Raw genomic sequence first — 20,820 nt, forward strand, 5'->3', positions numbered from 1 at the left:
TTTGGGGGCCCTTACTGGGGCTATCCGAAGTGTTTGGCCACTTTCACTTATAAACATCAGCTCACCTCTTAGATTAATCACAGCTCTGAACTTGATTTCATGTAAAATCTTCTTCACCTAAGCCAGGGCTTCTGTGGCTGCCCCCTCCCCAGCCAGAGGGGCAAGGACATTGCTTCTTATATGTCACCCTCTCAAGATTGTCACCCCATGAGGGCAGGGCTTTGTGTTGCTCTTAGTGTTTCCAGTGCCTACAGCCGGCAGAAACTTTGCTCAATAAACACTCAGCCAGTGGACATTGAGTGAGATTCATCACTCTGACACAACTCTATGTTATTCTTTTGATTGAGATATAATTCATATACCATAACATTCACCCTTTAGAATGGAAGATTCAGTGGTGTCTATTGCATTCACAAAATATATTTACGAGTGTAACTACTAACCCTAGAACATTTCCACAACCCCAGAACCCATTACCAGTCACTCTCCATCCCCCCATACCCTATCCCCTGGCAACCACTAATCTACTTTCTGTGTCTATGCATTTGCCTCTTCTGGACATTTCATATAAATGGAATCATGTGATATGTGGTTTTCTGCATCTGGCTTCTTTCACTCAGCATGATGTTTTGAGGTCCATTCACATTGTTGCATGTGTCAATGCTTCATTCCTTTGAACTCAGCATTACCTTTGCACATACCTGAAGGCTGTGCGTATAGGTTAAGAGTGTAGGAAGACTCTCCTATCATTGGCCCCTCTTCTCTAAATAATGTGCAGCCAAATGAAGTTCCTAGAGTGACCATACTGATGGTCCAGCAAATATTTCCAACCTTCCTGAGCACAAGATGACCCCATTGCTGGGGTCTCCTTAACTGTCTTCAAACTTCCTGTCTTCCTCCCTGTCCTGGAACTTCCTGTTCTAATACTTCCTGTCCTCACAATTCCTGTCCTTGAACTTCCTGTCGTACTTCCTCTCCTCCAACTGATCTCACACTTAATGTCTGCAAACTCCCAGTCCTCAAACTTCGTGTCCCCACACTTTCTGTCCTTGAACTTACTGTCTTATACTTCCTGTCCTCCAACTGTCCTTACACTTCCTGTCCTTGAACTTCCTGTCTCATACTTCCTGTCTTCGAACTTCCTGTCCTTGAACTTCCTATCTCATATTTCTGGTAGTCCAACTGTCCTCACACTAACTGTCCTTGAACTTCCTGTCCTCAAACTGTCCTCACATTTCCTGTCTTTGCACTTCCTGTCTCATACTTCCTGTCCTCAAACTTCCTGTCCTCACACTCCCTGTCCTCCTACATTCTGTCCTCAAATTTCCTGTCCTTACTGTCCTCAAACTCAATGGCCAGCCTCATATCATAAGTAATAGAAAGCAGTGGGGACCTGTTAGTCCGTTTTTGTGTGGCTATAACAGAATACCCAAGACTGGGTGATTTATAAAGAACTGGGCTTTATTTGGCTTATGATTCTGGGACAGCTGCATCTGACACGGGCCTCAGGCTCCTTCTACTCATGGCTGAAAGTAGCAGGCAGCTGGTGTGTACAAGCAGATCACATGGCAAGAGGAAGCAAGAGAGAGAGAGAGAGAGGAGGTGCCAGGGTCTTTTTAAGCAACGAGGTTTCATGGGAACTAATAGAATGAGAACTCACGCATTAATCCCCCCTGCCCCAGGGAGAGCATTAATCCATTCATGAGGGATCCACCCCATGACTCAAACAGCTCCCAACACTGCCACATTGGGGTCAGATTTCCATGTGAGTTTTGGTGGGGGCAAGACATCCAAACTATCATTCTGCCCCTGGCCCCCCAAAACTCATGTCACTGTCACATACAAATACAATTATTCCATCCCAGCAGTCCCAAAATCTTAGCTTGTTCCAGCACCAACTTCAAAGTCCAAAGTCTCATCTGAGACCAAAGGCAAAACTTCCAGCCACGAACCTGTAAAAATCAAAACCAAATTCATCTACTTCCAAGATACAATAGTGGAACAGACACTGGCTACACATTCCCATTTCAAAAGGGAGGAGTAGACCAGAAGAAAGGAGAAACAGGCCCCAAACAAGCCCAAAGCACATCAGGATAGACATTAAGTCTTAAAGCTCCAAAATAATCTTCTTTGACTCCAAGTCCTGCATCTTGGGCACAATGGAGCATCTGGGCCCCCAAAGCACTGGGCAGCCACACTCCCAGTGCTGTGCAAGGCATAGCCCATTGAGCTGCACTGGTGCCTGCAGCTTTTCCAGGTGGGCGTTCCATGTTGCCAGTGGCCCTACAGCTCTGGGGTCCTGGTGGCAGCCCTGCTGTGTTGGCTCTCCTAGACATTTCTCTGTTGGGGGGGTCTCTGTGGGAGCTCCGATCCCACTTTCCTGCTTGGCATTGCTCTAGTAGATGGCTTCTGCAGTGGCTCCACATGTGTGGCAGGTATCTGCCTGGGCCCCCAGGCTTTTCTGTACATAATCTGAAATTGGAGTGGAGGCTGCCATACCTCCATAGTTCTCATGTTCTGCCAGCCTGAAGACTTAACATGATGTGGATGCCACCAAGTGTACTAGTCAGGGATCTCCAGAGAGACAGAATCAATAGAAAACATTATAATTATATGAGAGGGATTTATTAGGAGAATTAGCTCACGTGGATATGAAGAAAAGTCCCACGATGGGCTGTCTATAAGCTACATTCCAGTAGCGTGGCTCACTCCAAGTTCAAAGGCCTCAAAACCAGGGAAGCTGATGGTAGTCGTGGTGTAAGTCCTGGATCCCTAAAGCTGAAGAGTCTCAAGCTCTAATGTCCACAGACAGGAGAGAAGAGTTTATCCCAGCTCCAGCAGATCAAGAGAGCTTCACCTCTTTCCTCTGTCTTTTGTTCTCTCTGGGTCCCCAGCAGATTGGATGGTTCCCACCCACACTGAGGGTGGGTCTTTCCCACCCGGCCCACTCAGACTCTCATACTAATCTCTGCTGGAAACACCCTCATGGACGCACCTGAAAAGATAGTTTTACCAGGTTTCTCAGCATTCCTTCATCTAACCAAGTTGGCACCTAGAATTAACCTTCACAAAATGGTTTCCAGCTTCTGTTCTCCAGAGGTGTTACACAAACCACACTTGGGGCTGCTTGAGGCAGGGATGCTCCAGCTGGAGCAGCTGGGATGCAGGGAGTGGGTTCCTGATGTAAGTGGTGCCCCAGGTCTGTTCTCTGGGACACCTTGGGCCTCCTATGCCTCAGAGGCCTGTGGTTGGAGAGGTGCCCTTCCAGATTTCTGAAATGTCATCATTGCTTTTCTCCCATTGCCTTGCCTGTTAGCACCTGGCTGCCTCACCGCCAAGCTAATGTCCTTAGCAACCAGTCTATCTGCTTCACCCTTGCGTTTTTCTCCTGCTCTCTGCTTCTCTACCACATGTCCAGGCTGCAAATTTTCTAAATCTTTATGCTCTGCTTCTCTTTTAAGTTCTGGCTTTACATCATGCCTTTTCTGCCATAACTGCTGAGTTATGGTTATTGCAAGTACCATGCAGCTTCCTGAATGCATTGCTGCTTAGAAATTTTTTCTGCCAAACATTCTGGTTCACAGCTCTTAAGTCTCACCTTCCACAAAGTCCTAGGGCATGAACACAATGCAGCCAAGTTCCTTACTATGGTGTAGCAAAGGTGGTATTTTGTCCAATTCCCAATAAGTTCCTCTTTTGTACCTGAGACCTCATCATCAGCATGATTTTTACTGTCCACATTTCTATCAACATTCTGGTCACAACCATTTAAACAATCCCTAAAATGTTCCAAACTTTCCCTCATCTTCTTGTCTTCTTTTAGGTCCTCCAATCTCCTCCAACCTTTGCCCATTGCCCAGTTCCAAAGGCGCTTCCACATTTTTAGCTATAGGTATAGCAACACCCCACTCCTTGGTACCAATTTTCTGCATTAGTCCATTATTGTGTTGCTGTAACAGAATACCTGAGACTGGGTAATTTATAAAGAACAGAAGTTTATTTGGTTTACAGTTCTGGGACAGCTTCATGGCCTTATGTCCACTGGCCCTGACTATAGTGGCACAGGCAGGCCATTGAGAGTTTTATCTTTCCTGTGACTAAGAGCAACCCAAGGCTCTGAGAAGAGGGTTCGGCCCAGATCATGCTGCTAGTAATCACCAGGTGTTTTGGCCTCAGGGCATATTCCTGGGATTAGGCTAGCAGGCTGTGGATAAGAGGGAGGCTGAGTGGGCTTGGAGGGTTGAGAGGAGCAAGGCACAGGTACCAGGCCTGTGAGATATTGTCTTAGCTAATTTGGGCTGCTCTAACAAAGTACCACAGGCTGGGTGGATAAATAACAGACATTTATTGCTCACAGTTCTGGAGGCTAGATGTTTAAGATCAAGGTGCCAGAAGATTTGGTGTCTGATAAGGGCACACTTCCTGGTTCACAGATGGTGCCTTCTCACTGTGTCCTCACATGGTGGAAGGGATGAGGGAGCTCTCTGGGTTCTCTTTTATAAGGGCATTAATCTCATTCATGAGGGCTCCACCCTCATGACCTCATTTCCACCCAAAGCCCCACCTCCTAACACCATCACCTTGGGGTTAGAATTTCAACATAGGAATTTATGTGTGGGAGGGGACACAAACATTCAGTATATAGTAGATGGGAACTGAAAAATTTGTTCAGAGGGTACTAGAGATGGAATTGTCTATTCCATGGTTTTATTGAAAGTGGGTCCCATTTAGGTCAAGTCTCAAAATTAGCAGCCAGTCCCCTAGGCTGGCTAAAATCAAAAGTGGAAAATAGCAAGTGTTGACAAAGATATGGAGGAACTGGAATCTTTGTACATTGCTGGTGGGAATGTAAAACGGTACATTTGCTACAGGAAGTAGTTTGGTGGTTCCTCAAAAAGTTAAATGTAGAAATACCATCTGACCCAGCAACTCCACTCCTAGATGTAGACCCAAAAGAAAAGAAAGCAAGGACTCAGAGAAACACTTGCACATGCATGTTCATAGCAGCACCGTTCGCAATAGCTAACAGGTGGAACTACATATCCATTGACGAATGAATGAATAAACAAAATATGATATAACCGTATAGCATATTATTATTCACCAATAAAAAGGAATGAAGTTCTGACACATTGTGTCACATGGATGAACCTTAAAAATATTATGCTAAGTGAAAGAAGCCAGACACAAAAGGCCACATACTGTATGATCCCATCTATATAAAATGTCCAGAATGGGCAAATTCACAGAGATGGAAAGTAACAGGAAGCAGCAGTTGCTAGGGGTTGGGGGTGGTGGGATGGGGAGTGACTGTTTAATGGTATGGGGTCTCCTTTTGGGGGGATGAAAATGCATTGGAACTAGGCAGAGGTGGTTGCATGATATTGCAAATGTACTAAGTGCCACTGAATTGTTCACATTCAAATAGGTAATTTTATGTTACATGCAGTTCACCTTGATTGAAAAAAACCAAAAAACCACAATCCACAACCTCAGTAGCAACATAAGGACACTCTCTGTAGAAGGGTTTTGCTGTGTGTGTACTTCCCTGACCTTTCCAGGGCATGGAAGCAGTCTGGTGGTCTCACTGGGGACTTTTTTGTCCTCCTATGCTGTTGCTGCCTGCTTTTTTCCTCTCCAGCACCATCCTGCTGTACCACATCATGGCCTGGGGCCTGGCCACCCTACTCTGCCTGGAGGGAGCTGTCATGCTTTACTACCCTTCTGTGTCCAGGTAAGCCAGCACGCCTGGCAGCCCAGGTGTTCCAACCCCAGGCCCATTCTGTGTTCTGCAGGAAATGGACATGCCCTGAGCCACAGGGGTCACCTTGCAGGTCACGCCATTGTCTTGTGCCATGTGAGGCCACTCACAATCACGACCTGCAGGGCTCGCTGCAGGGCCTTGCACCCGTGATTTCCTTCCCGGCCTCTGCTTTTCTCGTTTGCGTGCTCACAGCAGGTATGCAAAGCTTTTGGTATATCCTCTCCGTATTGGTGAAGCTTCCTCATGCCCACTCTTTAATTTTTATTCTTCACACTTCCTCTGGAGGAGCAGGTGAGTTTAACATTTTAAGCAGGAGTTCAAGATGAGAAGCAAACGGGAGCTCTGGGAGGAGCTAATTCTGTGCCTCTGCTTCCTGCGCTTTCTCCCTTTTCTTCCATCCTGCACTCTTGGCTACCCTGAACACAGATGCAGGAAGATGTGGCCACTGAAACTGTTTCAGGCATTTCTCCAAGTTTAAAATCCCATCAATGCAACCATTTACAAGGCCTCAAGGCACCTGCAAGGACATATACTCTAACTTCCTATGGAAAACTGGAAAACAGGTGAGCAGTACCTGTGATTTTAGGGCTGTGTGGACTGGGATCAGCACAGCACAGCCCTCAGGATAAATTTGGCCCTTTGCCTGATTTTGTACATAAAGTTTTATTGGAACACAGCCCATTTTTTTATGTACTGTCTATGGCTGCTTTTGCACTACAACATCAGAGTAGAGTCGTTGTGACAGAGACTGTGGTATGACCCACAAAGCAGAGAATATTTACTATCTGTCCCTTTACAGAAAAAAATTGCTGGCCCACGGTGTAGATCATTTCTCCCCCTTCTTTTTCAATTTCTTTCAGCTACTCAGTTAGAGGTCTCCAAACTGGTTTTGCCTTATCAACGGTGAATACTCACAGGAGCTCCGTGTAGATCCATTCGTGCGCTCTCTTTCCTGGAGAACTTGAACAGGGCAGATACAGTGTCAGCAGCTGCTATAAGAGAACGCACTTAATTGGAAAGGGAGTTTCTGTCGCTTGCCCTCACCTGAGGGACCCTGGAGACCCCTGGCAAAGTGGAATCTGAGCCTAAGGGCGTGATTCCTGGGGGGCTCACAAGGTGCCCCGAGGTGCGGTCAGGTCTTCAGGAAGCATCTTAATCCAAAATCACCTCTTAGTATTCACATCTCCCAACCTAGAGCCTTTGGTGTCTTTCAAGCTCGCAGGCTCACTCTCATTTGCATGTACTTTCTGTCTTGGCAGTGGAGTCACTTCTCTTGCTCCTTGTCTTCCTTTCTCCCCTTGAGCCTTTCCAGACTGCATTGCAGCCTTCATAGCTGAAGATGAAAGTGCCTGTTAAAAAGGAGGTGGCAGCATGGAAATCCTTCCTATGGCAAGATGGGTATTGCATTTTTCCTGCCTGATTTTTCATATTTTCTGCCATTTTTTTCCTTTTGGTTTGAACGCTCCATGAATATTAAAAGTGCTTTTGTTTTTATCATTTCACCTTCTGTGGCCACAGGGGCTGGCTGTCATCTGCTTTTCTGCCTGCCCCTTTGGTTGGGCCTGCTCCATCTTCTCTCCCCTTTGCCTTGGTTCTCTTTGCCTCTGCACCATTTTTCTTCTCTCCTACATTATGCATTTCTTAGCTGATAGTTCCTACTTGGTAACATCCACTGTGTGGCTCCCCACACATCCTACGGTGACCGGCAATGCCTATGACTCATCAGTATAAAACCTTGTCCTTTTCCCTGAAAAGAATCACAGAAAAAATTGATATCCATAATCATGAGAACAAATTTCCTTTGAAATATGAAGCTCAGGTATTTTGAGTTGCTCAGGGAGAGGGACGAGATGTCATTCATGCTACTGGCTAATGTGTAGCATGTAGTAAGTGCTCAAAACCTAACTAGTTGAGTGCCTTTGTTTCTACTTGAATTTTGTGATTTTTTCCTTGAAGAGACCACATGTAGGGAATCCTCTACCCCAGAGTGTCTTTTCCTTAAATGCCTTACAGGTCCTCCCATTTATGAGACAGAAACATGATTGATTTCCTTATTCTCCTGCAAATTATTGCTTGTTCTCAGACATGAGGAATGAGTCAGATTTCCTTTTGGCAGGGTCAGAAGTAGATTTATGCATTTCCCTTTTCGCCCTCACCCTCTTATATCGGCTTCCAGATAAGTCTGCATGTTTTAGCCAAAGCTTTGCATTCAAGAAGAATGACTCAGTTTTCTTCCCTCAGGTGTGAAAGGGGTCTGGACCACACCATCCCCCACTATGTCACCACGTACTTGCCACTGCTCCTTGTCCTTGTGACCAACCCCATCCTGTTCCAAAAGACAGTGACGGCAGGTAAATAATAGGGAAGTTCTCCGGGTACATGGACACTGGGTAGGACCCCATGTCTGGGGCTCAGATAATGGCATGTCATCCTTCTGGAATTATCCAGGACAGTTGATCCCATTCATCATCCTCCAGAGGCATAAGCAGAATACAGTTGGATAAAGTAAACAGGTTTAAGAAATGAAAATGAGCAAGCCTGTTTAGTCATGGACCACACACATTGTCTGTCAACGTTTGTTATCTCAAGGCCAGGACAAGTTGGCCTTTCATTTCTGTGCAGGGCTCATGCTGGGTCTGCCCTTGGCACGCCTTAGAGGCTCCCAGGAATGGCCTTAGGAAACTGTGGAGGTGAGGTAGTAGCAGAAGGGGAGAGAAGGGGTGGGGGGAAGGGATGCAGCAAAGACTGAGGAGTCTGGAGCCTGGTCAGTCCCATGATGCTCTTGGCTTGTGTCTTTTCTCAGATGGGCAGGAAACAGGAAATGAGCCAGATGCAATGGGAAGAACTGGATAAGAGGAGTATCGTGAGTCAGTAGAATGTTAGGGAAAGACCTCTGGGCTGGGACTGGGGATTTCCATTCCAGCCCCTACCACCTCTTCAAGGAAGGGTGACCTGGAGCAAGTGTCCAGCTTCCTCGGGCTGCTGTGGATCCCTCAAGGGCAGAATGGGCATAAGGAAGTTTGCCTTAACAGAAAGGTTGTTTGAGGATCAGCTGTTGATTTTAGAATTTTAAAACATTGTTTAAAGTACTCTACCACTAGGAGCAGGAAATTATTGCGGCTCTTTGGACCAGTCTTTTTATATCTACATTTAAATATGGTGTATTGAACACAGGAATTTTTTTACAAAATTAAGTAAAAAATAGTGATTTAAGTATATCAAACCAATGAAAATGACTCATAGAAAAAAGGACTGAAAAGAAATACAGTAAAACGTTAACATTGGTTGTCTCTGGATGGAGGGACCATGGGTCATTAATTCTTCTGTAAAGTTTTATACTTTCTAACTTGTCTATAAGGAGAAACTTAAAATAGTTAAGTATTTTAAAATAACAGGTGTGTATGATTTTATAATAGAGAAAAATAAACCTTTAAAAATATAGTCCCTGAACTAGTAAAATCCAAATAAAACTGGAAGCTTAGTTCAGATCACTGTTAATTTCTTATTTGTGACAAACGTACTGTGGTTGTGTAAATTGTTAACACTGGGGGGAAGCTGGGCAAAGAGTATAGGTATACAGAAGCTTTCTGAGCTACCTTTGCAATTTTTAAGTCAATCTAACATTGCTTCAAAGTAAAAATTTTTAAAATATATATTCCTTAGTGTCTAGGAGGACTCGAAATTGGAAGTTGTGAGGCATGGAGGTCAGTAGCTTGCTTTGCCTCATGCTCTCTGGTTTTGATTATGGGCTCACATCTGCTCTGATTCTGCTCTCTGTACTCAGTAAACCGAAATAATGAACACTGTGTGTGGTTCCCTTCTGTTCCTCCCAGTGGCCTCTTTACTAAAAGGACGACAAGGCATTTACACGGAGAACGAGCGATGGATGGGAGCTGTGATCAAGATCCGATTTTTCAAAATAATGCTGGTTTAATTATTTGGTAACCTTTCTTCTATTTTTTTTTTTTTTTATTGCTTGTGGTAAGGGATAAGCAAATGGTTTTCCCTTTTGCTTTTCCAAATGTGACCTGGAAGTTCCAAAGAGGAGAGTCTTTGGAGAGGAAATCTTTGAAACAGTGGTAGGTGCCCTTTGAGGAAATACATGGAGGAAAGGGGAGCAAGTCCAGAGTGTATGAATTTCTGGAAGAATATCCAAATGTACTCAAATTATATATAACGCTCTTAGAACAAGAACTCCCCGATTTAGTTTTGAAATGTCCCTGCCATATACATCCAGTATTTCATCTCATTGCTGGGATTAACTGAAATGAAGCAGTTGATCATGCTTTCTAAATCCACCCATGTGCCTCAATCGTGACACCAGAATTTCTGTATCTCACAGAGGAGCAAGCGCACATCTTCCGTGTAAAGACTCATACCTCAGTCACGAAGGGCAGAGAACAGGCTGAGCAATTTTGCTCTTCAGTTTTCCTCATCACTGGTGTCCTACCCAAAAGGACAGGTGGATGCTTTGAAAGTAGACCTGTAGCCAGTGCAAAAAAGGTGGAAATTAGAACAGCCTGCACTGCAGCAAATCAACACTTTGCAGGACAGGGCAAGCGTTTGTGGTCTTAATAACTAATCTGATATTAGGAGATTTGTTTGAACACCCTCCTAGGAGAGACTTAAATTATCTCTCACTAAAAATACACTCAGCTCATCATATCAAACTTCACTGACCCCCAAGAGTAACATTTTAAAGTTCCAGCATAAAATGTCAAAATAAGATTTGTTTTGGTCTACATCGAAACTTCGGGTTACTCCTCAATCAAAGAATGAATTCTGGGTTATTTGACACAGTGCTAGAACTTTATACCCTGAAGTGGCACTGAGTGTTACCATTGGAAGGATTTGCTGATCTCTGCTTTAGAGTGCGAGGAGTCATAGTTCTTAAATTAAATTCTTGGTGTGCTGGTTCCTTGTGGTTTCTTACTGCTGAAGTGGTCTTCCCTCCACCAGGAATTAGGAATTTTAGGCCTTGGTAGAAATCGTTCCCTGACCTCAGCATTTAAAAGTGAATTTTGTTGCATGTTCTCTTTATCCATGGGCCATTTTCTTTCTAACAGTTGGTTGTCAAATATCATCAATGAAAGCCTTTTATTCTATCTTGAAATGCAACCAGATATCAATGGAGGCTCTTTGAAAGGTGTGAGAAGTGCAGCTAAGACCACGTGGCTTATTATGGTAGGTAGATATAAAATTTTCAGCTTGGAAAGAAAAAACACGCAGAAGTATGATGTATTGTCATATAAATATATAGTGAGTTGAATAGTTTCCTGGGCTACCTATATCTGGCCTTTGTGTGCTAAGCTACCAGGTTTCATTCATTATTGGGATCATTATTAAATGGATACAACTCTGGTAAATTAATTTGGCACAGTGCATCAAAACTGTCAGGCAGACTCACAATATCAGATCTTTTATCTTGAAGGAGTATTTCAGACGACGAAGAAGCCATAGGGATGAAGAAATTTCTAGTAGCATTATCCATAATTATAAAGCATTATAGGAAACCCAAATTTGAAAAAAAAAAGTGGGGGGGTGGTTAAGTACATTATAGTCTTTCATCCTGGTGGAATGTTACCCAGATTTTTAAAATGACTCTTATGAAATTTCTGATATTAAGTGGACAAGGTAGGATATGAAATTATACCAGTTACAACTACATAAACACATATGTCTATAAAAATATTGGCTGGAAATACAAGAAATGATAATAGGGTGGAAGCGCCATGGGTAGACTTCTCCCCCGGTGTTTTGATTATATTACATTTACAATAAGAAAGGCATGCATGAGCTGAAGTCTCCACTGGCGGAGAGGCCCACTCTGTGCTGCACAGAATTAATGCTTATGTTGCTTCCGAGTTGGGAAAGATCTGATTCACAAGAACCTTAAAATGAGGACAGCACTAGCCTCCTCAGTCCCTGTGCTTTGGTTTGGAGCTAACAAACCAAACACATGAAGTTAACCAAGGGAACCACACAAATGGAGGGATGTTTCCCAGACTCACCTTTGCCTGAACAACATTTGTTAAATCAAATTCTGAGTTGACAGTGCAAGGTAGAAAGCTACAGGAGAGCAAAGCACCTTAGGCAGAGGCGAGAACGTGCTTGGTTCCATTGCCTGGGTCACATGGATCTCCTCCCCCCCCTTCTTCCCCCTCCCTTCCCCTCCTCCTTTCTCCTTTTTCATTTTTCTTTTTTTTAAAGATGACCGGTAAGGGGATCTCAACCCTTGGCATGGTGTTGTCAGCAGCACGCTCAGCCAGTGAGCGAACCGACCACCCTATATGGGATTCGAACCCATGGCCTTGGTGTTATCAGCACCGAATTCTCCCAAGTGAGCCACAGGCTGGCCCTGCCCCTTTCTCCTTTTCTCTACTTCCTCTCACCCCTTTTTTTAACTGTATAAAATGGCACTACCATTTGTATTATGTTTCCATCTCTTCTTTAAACATGTCACTGATGAAGTTTTTGAGTGTTGTGCGCCTAACTCCATTTTCCCCATAAGTCCTGTGGTCTGCACTGCTCATTTTTGCAGAGCGCTGTGATTTTGAGGAACGCCTATGTTGCGTTAGGACAGAATTGGCCATACTTTCTCCCTGAGCCAAGTACCATCCGGGTGATAGAAAAGCAGCACCAAGCCCCTCTCCTCTGGCTCCTCCCGTTTTTGACTCCACCCTCAGACTCGGCCCAGACAGGAGTGTAGCCTGCAAGCCTCTCCTGCCTTCCTGGGCTGCACTGGCCATCCTGGCTCCAGGTCCCAGAGCTCCTTGTACATTTCCTTCTAAATACACTCACCACGACTCCCTGACATCACCTGGCAAGCACTGGTCCACCCCAGCAGACCGTGAGTTCCCTAAGGGCTGACGATGCATCTTTTTCTCCCGAGTCCGGCCATGGTACACATTCTGTCCACACTTGTCCCGCCACTCACCCACTCCGTGTCACCAGGCACTGCCGGAGCCCCAGTTGCTGGAAGATGTCCACCACCATCTCCATGGGGGTGTGGTCCGTGACCATGAAAGGGCTGAGGTTGAGGATGCGCCGCAGCTTCAGGGGGTGCGGGCTGTTGGCCGGCAGCTCAGGGGGCTCCTCTGTGAAGTACGTGATGGAATTGCTCACGATGCCCTCCTGCCTCTGTCTGGCATTCTCTAGAACGGGGACAAGCAGGAACAATAAGCCACACAAAAATCCTGGCTGAGCAACTCCCCCCACCCCATAGCCCCACACGGCATCCTCGAATCCTACAGAAAAGGGGTTTAGAGGACAAACTGCACATTTTTAATGAGGGGCTTCAGCCAAAGATCTGTGAAACTGGCATCTCTCTTAAGCTATGCTATGACAGGTTCCCCCTGCTGTGACCAGATCTTTGGTTGCCAAAGTCTTGCAAAATGGGTCTGATCAAGACGGCTCCTTTGGGGATATTCATGGCTTCCCTCCTGCAATCCAGGGAACCCCTAATAGCTGAGGGCCCTCCACTCTTGCTTTCCTAACACTCCTCCATCTGCTCAGAGGCTGAAGTTTGACGGGACAAGAAACCTCACTTAGCTGCCCAATAACCTTAATACATTGGTTTTTACGTTTTTTTTTTTTTTTACAAAATCAATCATAACTGGCCCAAATGGCATAATGAAATTTGAGAGGAAGAAGGAACCAATAAGACCAGCCCAGGCTCACAGCCCAGAAATGCAGCTCAATCCCAAATATGGCCCTTGGGTGCAAAGAAACGACCTCAGAAAAGCTACATCCCCCAACCCCTTGGATCTCCTGTCTTAAAAATGGGCCATTTGGTGGATTTCTCAAAGAAAGATAGTAAAACTGTTATGGTAGCAATTAGCCTGTTTCTGTCTGTAGGCAAGGCCATGTGAAAGAAAGCTGAAGAAAAGTAGGGTAACAGGAACTCATTAGAAACACAGCTTAATTCACTACTCGAAACCCGGGCTATTTTAAGTCACGCATGAAATAAATCCATCGGTCTCAAGATATTTCTCCAAGGCGATTTTCCTTCTGTTGGAATTTTAATCTTTCTTTTGGTTCATGAGAAAAGCTTAGGGAAAATATACAGCAAGGCTAGCCTTAGAATGGATCCTGGTTTCTGTAATAACATTTCTTGCCTTCTCAAGACTACTATTCACCTATATTGTTCTTTCAAAAATAAAATTCTAACTGCCTCCTCTAAGGCCATTTAGTACAATAGAGTACTTTAATGGAAATCTGGCAGTGTTTGGGGTCAGGCTGAGTCTGAAAGGGGGTCTCTGTTTAAAAGCAGAACAGTGGGCCTGCTGGGCAAATGCCTGCACATTATATGGGTCAGGTGAAATCCAGTTACATCAAATAGAATATGATTCAACCACAAACACCAGACGACACTGATGCACTACATGTTTTCAAATGTAGATCGTGCATGATACACACTGTATACCTCTCTCCTAAACCAAGATGCTTCCATCTTTAAGCACTATGGCAGGGAGGCAGCGGTCAACACATACTTGCTCATTTTTGTAGACCACTGACTCCCATAATGTCCCACGTAACAAGATTTCCATCTATTTTAACAGGTTGAATGTCAGGATTGAATCAAGCCACAGACCCCAATTAAGAACTGATCACATGGATATGCCGAACCTCTTATAAAATCGAATATGACTTAGTGAACCATCAATCTACTTCCTAAAATAAATAACAAGCTTATATTTCCTCTGAATTTACTGATTGGGTTTAAAGCTCTGATTCTAACAACCACTACTTCAATGAAATCATGCTCTCCAGTGCACTCCCAGTGCCTGGACAATGCCTAGCACACAGTAGACACAAAACAGATATTTGCTAAATGCACGCATGAATGAGTGGTAGGTCTACCAAATGACAGTGTATCTGGTGCTGCCTGCCATGTAGAACAGAGCCTATTTCACGTAGGAGGCATTAGGAAGGAAAGCCCATGAGCTATTCACTGCCAAACAAGAATCGTAGGCATCAGCTAGGGTCTGAGCCAGAGATCTGAGCTTGTGCTCCAACACCGGCAACTGTTGCTCTCTCCAGAAGGGCTCTGCTAGGCCACTTTGGAACTCTTTTATAAGCACGTATATTAACTTTGGGGTTAGAGGTGCTATGTATAGGCCAAAAGCTGGTGAATGGAAGAAGAACCGGCAAGAAAGCTTTTTGCAACTCTCTACTAGAGTGAACCACCTACTCCCAGTTTGGACCAGAATTCTTTGTCAGTCACCAAAATGCCTGCAACAAAACTATAGCACATAAGTTCACAGACGACAGAGACTGCGTATTGTCATCCACGGACCCACAGCTCCTAGGATAGCACCAACACATGCTGGACGCTCAAGAAATATTTCTGTATGAAAGAATAAACCAACTCCTCACCCAGGGGATGAGCTAGTGGTAGGAAACAATAGACTCACAGGCCCCAGGGACTCTTGGGAGCCCATGTTGGGAAAGAAACCAAAAAAATATAGCCCAAAATGAACATATTTTTTAAGAGCCAGGAAGGAAATGCTCTAAATGCAGTAAATATTAACCATGTCCTTCTATGGTGATAAGAAAGTGGATGCCTTTTTAAATTTTTCCTTTTTTTTTCTAATTTCCCCAATATTCTATGAGCGTGTATTACTTTTACTTTTTTAAAAACCTAATAGTCCTTATTTTTAAATGTTTTAAAGTTAAAGTAGTTAAACTTTTTTATAACTGTCTTTAACATAGGAGGTTTGTCATATATTCTACTAGAACTACTCTCAGTGACCACGGCCCCTGAAATATGATGTACATTTTATGAGCAGCCGCTGAGGTTATTCAACTTGACATTCTACTTTCTAGCAGCAATATAAGGATACTTCAAAAGTTCACGGAAAGATTCATACAACCTTTAATTCTATTTTCCTATGAACTTATTGAAGTACCCTTGTACACAGAGGGCGTAATCAATAGCGTTTGTAAGATGAATTTTACAAACTGTGATAGGCCAAGAAATTTTAAAAGACTAGAAATAATCACACATCTGGTAAGCTATTAAGTGGCTTTAAAGCAACGGTTCTCAACTGGGAGCAATTTTGCCCCCACCCCCACCCCCAGGGGACATTTGGCAATGTGTGGAGACATTTTTGGTTGTCACAAATGGGAAGGGGAGGTGCTCCTGGCATCTGGTGGGTGGAGGCCAGGGATGCTGCTAAACATCCTACAGTGCATAGGACAGTTCCCACCACAGAGAACGATCCAGCCCCAAATGTCCATCGTGCTAAGGTTGAGAACCCCTACTTTAGAGTAATTATGTGTTTAGGGAGGAAATACTCTACCATCTTGTTAACCAGAAATGCTTCCTTAAAACAGATGTAATTAATGAAAAGGATTAAAATAAAAACTTGGAAGCAACCACAGTAGCGGTTGGTACATAGATGATAGGATAAAAAAGTAAACACTATATAGAAGAAAAAGCATATTATCTTATGACAGGTTATTGTCTACCAAAGCATGGAAAAGTCCCCCTGCACATCCATCTGTATATCTATATCTATATTTACATATTTACATATATGTATATTTTAACATCCCCAGCAGAAAGAAGAAGATGGCACTACTGTTCCCCATGATCTTGTCCAATCATTAACAGCCCTCCCAGGCAGACACCTCTGTACCTCTGAATAGCTTGTCCAACAGATGTGACACTTATCCTCTTGTTCAGTCCTGGATGTGGACCACTTTCTACAAGTGAGCATCTTCTACGTGCTGAAGAGTCATCATTCAATCATCCACCAGACGAAGAGATGAGGTCCCTCCACTCTTCCCCGCCACCCTACCCTTCCCTCCTTTCATCGCCTCTGTGGCTCCCATTGAGGCCTCTCTGAAGCCTTCCTGGCTTAACTGTACAACTCAAGACTAGAAGAGCCTGAGCCCCGCTGAGTACAGAAAGAGACTCATACTTGCAAAGAGAAACGAGAGGCCAAGTCCCATTCACCATGAATTGGAACACGGGTCACGTACTGCCCCATGTGTTAACATGTGGTGGCGAAGATGGCCACATTGCCCGGGCAGTGCTAACTAATCCCCCTCTAGCAGAGACGTAGCTGTGCTTTGGTATTCCAGAGACGGATTGAAAATAAAACATTTTCATCTTCATGTGAGCGGTTGTTACAATTGTAAACATGATGTGTAAGAAAACTCCTCATTTACCTCATTCACCATTCTTTTTTTATCGCGTCTATTTTGCATCTGTCTGTAATCTTTGCTCCCATTTCCCCTAAAAGTGACACTGGCTAAATGTGAACGTCACATTTCTATACTCATAAAAGGGCAGATAATTCCTCAAGTACAGGTCCTGAATTTCTCCCCTAGAGTACAGGGACTCTTCTCTTTCCACAGACCAGGAAAACAGCTCTTGTGATTCCTCAGAGCAACACACTCCTTGCTTTGGCACAAACTGTGTAAATAGCTGCTTCTGTACTATTACGGGTCTGACTGAAAGCACACAGGTACTATTGACACTGTGTGGTGCCTCTTCAGACGCTCCAAACACAGCTTCTAGGAGAGCGTGTAGTGGGCAAGCCTAAGAGTCTTCCCTAACCACTTGACGACAGTTAGTGCTTCCCCCTTGACTACAGTAATGGGTTTCAGTGAAATTAGTCAGCTGTCTCTTAGCAGCTGTGCCTGCAACCACAGAATAGATAATGGATGCTGTGACATTTATTACTTTAGTTTTTAAGTTTCAACCTTTGCTTAAAGGATTTCAGGGATTGAATACATTTTTTAAAGGCTGCTGAATACGTTACTTTAAAAGAAACCCAACCCTACTTAAACAACTTTTAAAAACTTGTTATTTAGAAGGCAATATTTAGGCCTGAAAGCACCTACCTGTTAAGGGACAGGACTTATATTAAAGCAACAAACAGTGAACACAAACTGAACAGTGAAGCACAAACTTGCTATGGTGTCTAAAATACAAAATCAATTTTGCTTCGGGGGAAGTAAAAATGTTTGAACAGCAAGCTAAATTAGAGGCCATAGCTTATGCTTATCTTATAAAGCCTTTGATGGAGATACGTTAAAGATATTTTAAAAGCTACTTAATATTGGGAAGAGGATTTAGCAATTGAAGGGAAGCACCTTAGAAATAAAAAACAAAGGGCAGGGAGAAGCAAGCAGTTTCTCTGGTGAAGACATGCTCGCGGTGAGGCAATCGGCAACGAGACCAGGGCAAGTCCCGTTGATGAGCGTTACGAATACTCTGGAAGATAGCACGCACAGTAAAAATCATCACATGCACACGGAAGCCGGCCATGGGCCCCCGACTACCACAGGATGCTGGATGCTGTGCAGATCTCGGAGCGAGGATGCTGAGCAGAAGGCATTGGCCACGTGCCGGTGCAAGGGCTATGCTGGCCTCCGCCCCTGCTGCATCTTGAGGTCCAGCAGGGCTGCATCTCCGAGGCTCACTGCTCCTCCCTGCCCGGGGCTTCCAAACACTCACGCCCAGGCCTCTGGCCCTCAGTGCCCTCTGTCTGCGGAATCCTTCCTCCTGCTCCCCTTTCAAAGCAGCCGGCCCTAGGTTGCTGGGGCCCACAGGCTTGCTCCTCTGAAGTGCCCCCACCTGGGCATTGCCCCTTCTCTCCTCCCCCAACTCAACAGCCTGCCCCTCGGTGCAGCTGATTTCAGTTGGAACACGAGGAGGAAAATAATCACAGAGAGGACTCGAGCGATATCATTTACCCCTGTGGCCGCTAACAGCCGGATCACATGTAGAGCCATGAAGTGAAGGAAAGCCTGTGCAGTGGCAGGGAGGTGGCAGGGCAGAGACCTCACAAGCCCCAGCGGCTGCACAGCCCACCTGAAAGTCGCTCTCTGGCAGCAGCTCGCCCGGGCTACTCACATCTCTTCCTGAGCTTCATCCAGCACTTCCACAAAAAGGCAGCATCTGCAGCTTGCCTCCCAGAGGAGCGGGCGCAGGGGGCTGCTTGCAAACACGTGGTCCCTTTCCAGCCACGCAAGACTTGAGTCTGAGCCCTTGTGCTTCACAGAGTGACTTGGGGGCCAGCAGCATCGGCATCAATGGAGAGCCCATGAGGAGCGCAGTCTGGGCTCCGCTCCAGACCTGCTCCATCATCGTCTGCATTTCCACCAGATCCCCGGGTGACCACGCACACACGAACGCTTGCGAGCCCCTGGCGTGACGCGCATTCTCTCTCACCTCTCTGATCACTGGGGGGCACAGAGCTGCCTCTTGGCTCCTGACAAAAGGTGAGCTGCCCTCTTTACTCACTTATTGCGAGAATCAGCTCCCTCCGCTGGGCAAATCCGATGAGGCGCTCGGAGTCTCTGGAGACCACCACGGGGAAGCCATTGTAGTCGGTGTCCTTGATGAGCGTCTCCACGTCCTCCATGGTCATGCGGTCCTGGGTGAGCACCGACAGCGGCGGCTCTACCCGACGGGGCCGCATGACGTCGGTGGCCAGCGTGTGGTGGGTGAACTCGTCCTTCACATCCAGGAAGGGGTAGCCGTTCAAGTGGATGTGGGCCTCGTAGATGCCTTCCTTCCCAAAGGCATTGGCCACCAACTTGCTGGTCACAGCTGCCGCCATGAGGGGCACAATGTACTTCAGACCACCTGTGAACTCGAACATGATGACCACCAACGACACTGTCATCCTGGTAACTCCACCTGCAACACAAGACACAAGTGAGATTCAGAAGCCCGACCCCGGAGTCTCGGGAGGGCATGATGTGTGGAAATGGATAGACGGCTGTAAATGCTCCTCACACATTTTCCAAGGGGACATTCCCACATGCCACCCATGCTCAGGCCTCAGGAACATATGCCAGGTTCTTTTCAACGTGGCATTGCGTCAGGGAGCTGTAAGTCACACCTGCTGGGGGCTCTGCTCCAACGAGGGACTCTGGCTAGTCCACTCACCTAGGCCCAAACGTCTGGCTTTTGGGCGAGTGGATCTGACTGAACAAGCAACCCCATAAGCCTTGTAATTTTAGGATTCTTAGGGACTAGATAGAGGAGAGAGACCCAGCTTTGTGTCCCTTGGTATTCAAAGGGAGAATCCATACTGACTCCTGGTCTTCCAGGGAGTTTAAACCAAGGTTTCTCAACTTCACCACTAGGGACATTTGGGACTGGAGCATTCTTTGTTGTCAGGGGCTGTCTTGTACACTATAGCATGTTTAGCAGCATCTCTGGTCTCTACCCAATAGATGCAAGTGGCACCTCCCTCCCCAGGTGTGACAACCTAAAGTGTCTTCAGATACTTCCAAGTGTCCCTGAAAGGCAGAATCACTCCTGGTTAAGAACTACTGTTCTAGGTGGTATGGCTGTAAGATGGTGGAGACTCCATCAGCCTGGGCCCCTGAATGACTGGGTGGGAAGAATCTTCTGTTCACCCATGTTTTTTACATATATATATGTGTGTGTATATATAGTGAGCAAGATATAAGCCTTGGTGTGTGAGCCACCGAGATTTGGGGGAATTCTCGTTATAGCAGCACAACCTAGCCTATCCTGAGTAATGCAAATGATCAAGTCCACGTCTTCCTTCTCGCCAGTCCTCTAAGCCAGCTCAGTGCCCCCACCCCCTCCCTGCCCCACCTATGGTTGTACCTAGGCAGGCTGCAGCTCCCACCATTGCGTAAAGCCCTGGTGTGACGCAGTCTGCTCTGGGCCTGCACCAGTTCTGGAAGATGATCCAGTCATGATGATGGTAAGCCAGCTGCTCCATGCCGATGCCCACCATCCTGCCCGCCATTGCTCCCACGGCCATGCTGGGGATGAGCGGGCCCGACGGGATCTTGAGGGAGCACAGAGAAAAGCAGCATGAGGGAAGGAAGCTGAGTCCCCCTTCCCGATCCCCAGGAACCACGGTGCCCACTCGAACTGCTTGCATTTTGCTCAGCCTTCAAAGGAGGCACAACTCTTCAAAATCAGTCAGCTGGGAAAAGGTGGGACAAGTGATTTGACCTCCTGAGTCGGTCGCATCTACTGCAACATGGAGAGAATGCCCTTTTACACTTTCATTTCTTCCCCTGCAAAGTCTGGCCCAGTTTGCCTGCTG

General features: G+C 45.7%; 1 protein-coding gene and 1 pseudogene across 1 annotated transcript in view; one reads left to right on the top strand and one right to left on the bottom strand.

Moving 5' to 3' along the window:
• Positions 1-12,473, top strand: part of LOC134367779 (G-protein coupled receptor 143-like) — a 29,089-nt pseudogene extending 16,616 nt beyond the window's left edge.
• A 224-nt stretch (positions 12,474-12,697) lies between these two features.
• LOC134366638 (H(+)/Cl(-) exchange transporter 4-like) overlaps positions 12,698-20,820 on the bottom strand; it is a 36,253-nt gene continuing 28,130 nt past the window's right edge. The window contains 3 exon segments of the mRNA XM_063082991.1: positions 12,698-12,918; positions 19,026-19,424; positions 20,370-20,556. Coding sequence (XP_062939061.1) covers positions 12,698-12,918; positions 19,026-19,424; positions 20,370-20,556 — 807 coding nt within the window.

The sequence above is a fragment of the Cynocephalus volans genome, chromosome X (assembly GCF_027409185.1).
Source record: "Cynocephalus volans isolate mCynVol1 chromosome X, mCynVol1.pri, whole genome shotgun sequence".
NCBI classification, from domain to species: domain Eukaryota; kingdom Metazoa; phylum Chordata; class Mammalia; order Dermoptera; family Cynocephalidae; genus Cynocephalus; species Cynocephalus volans.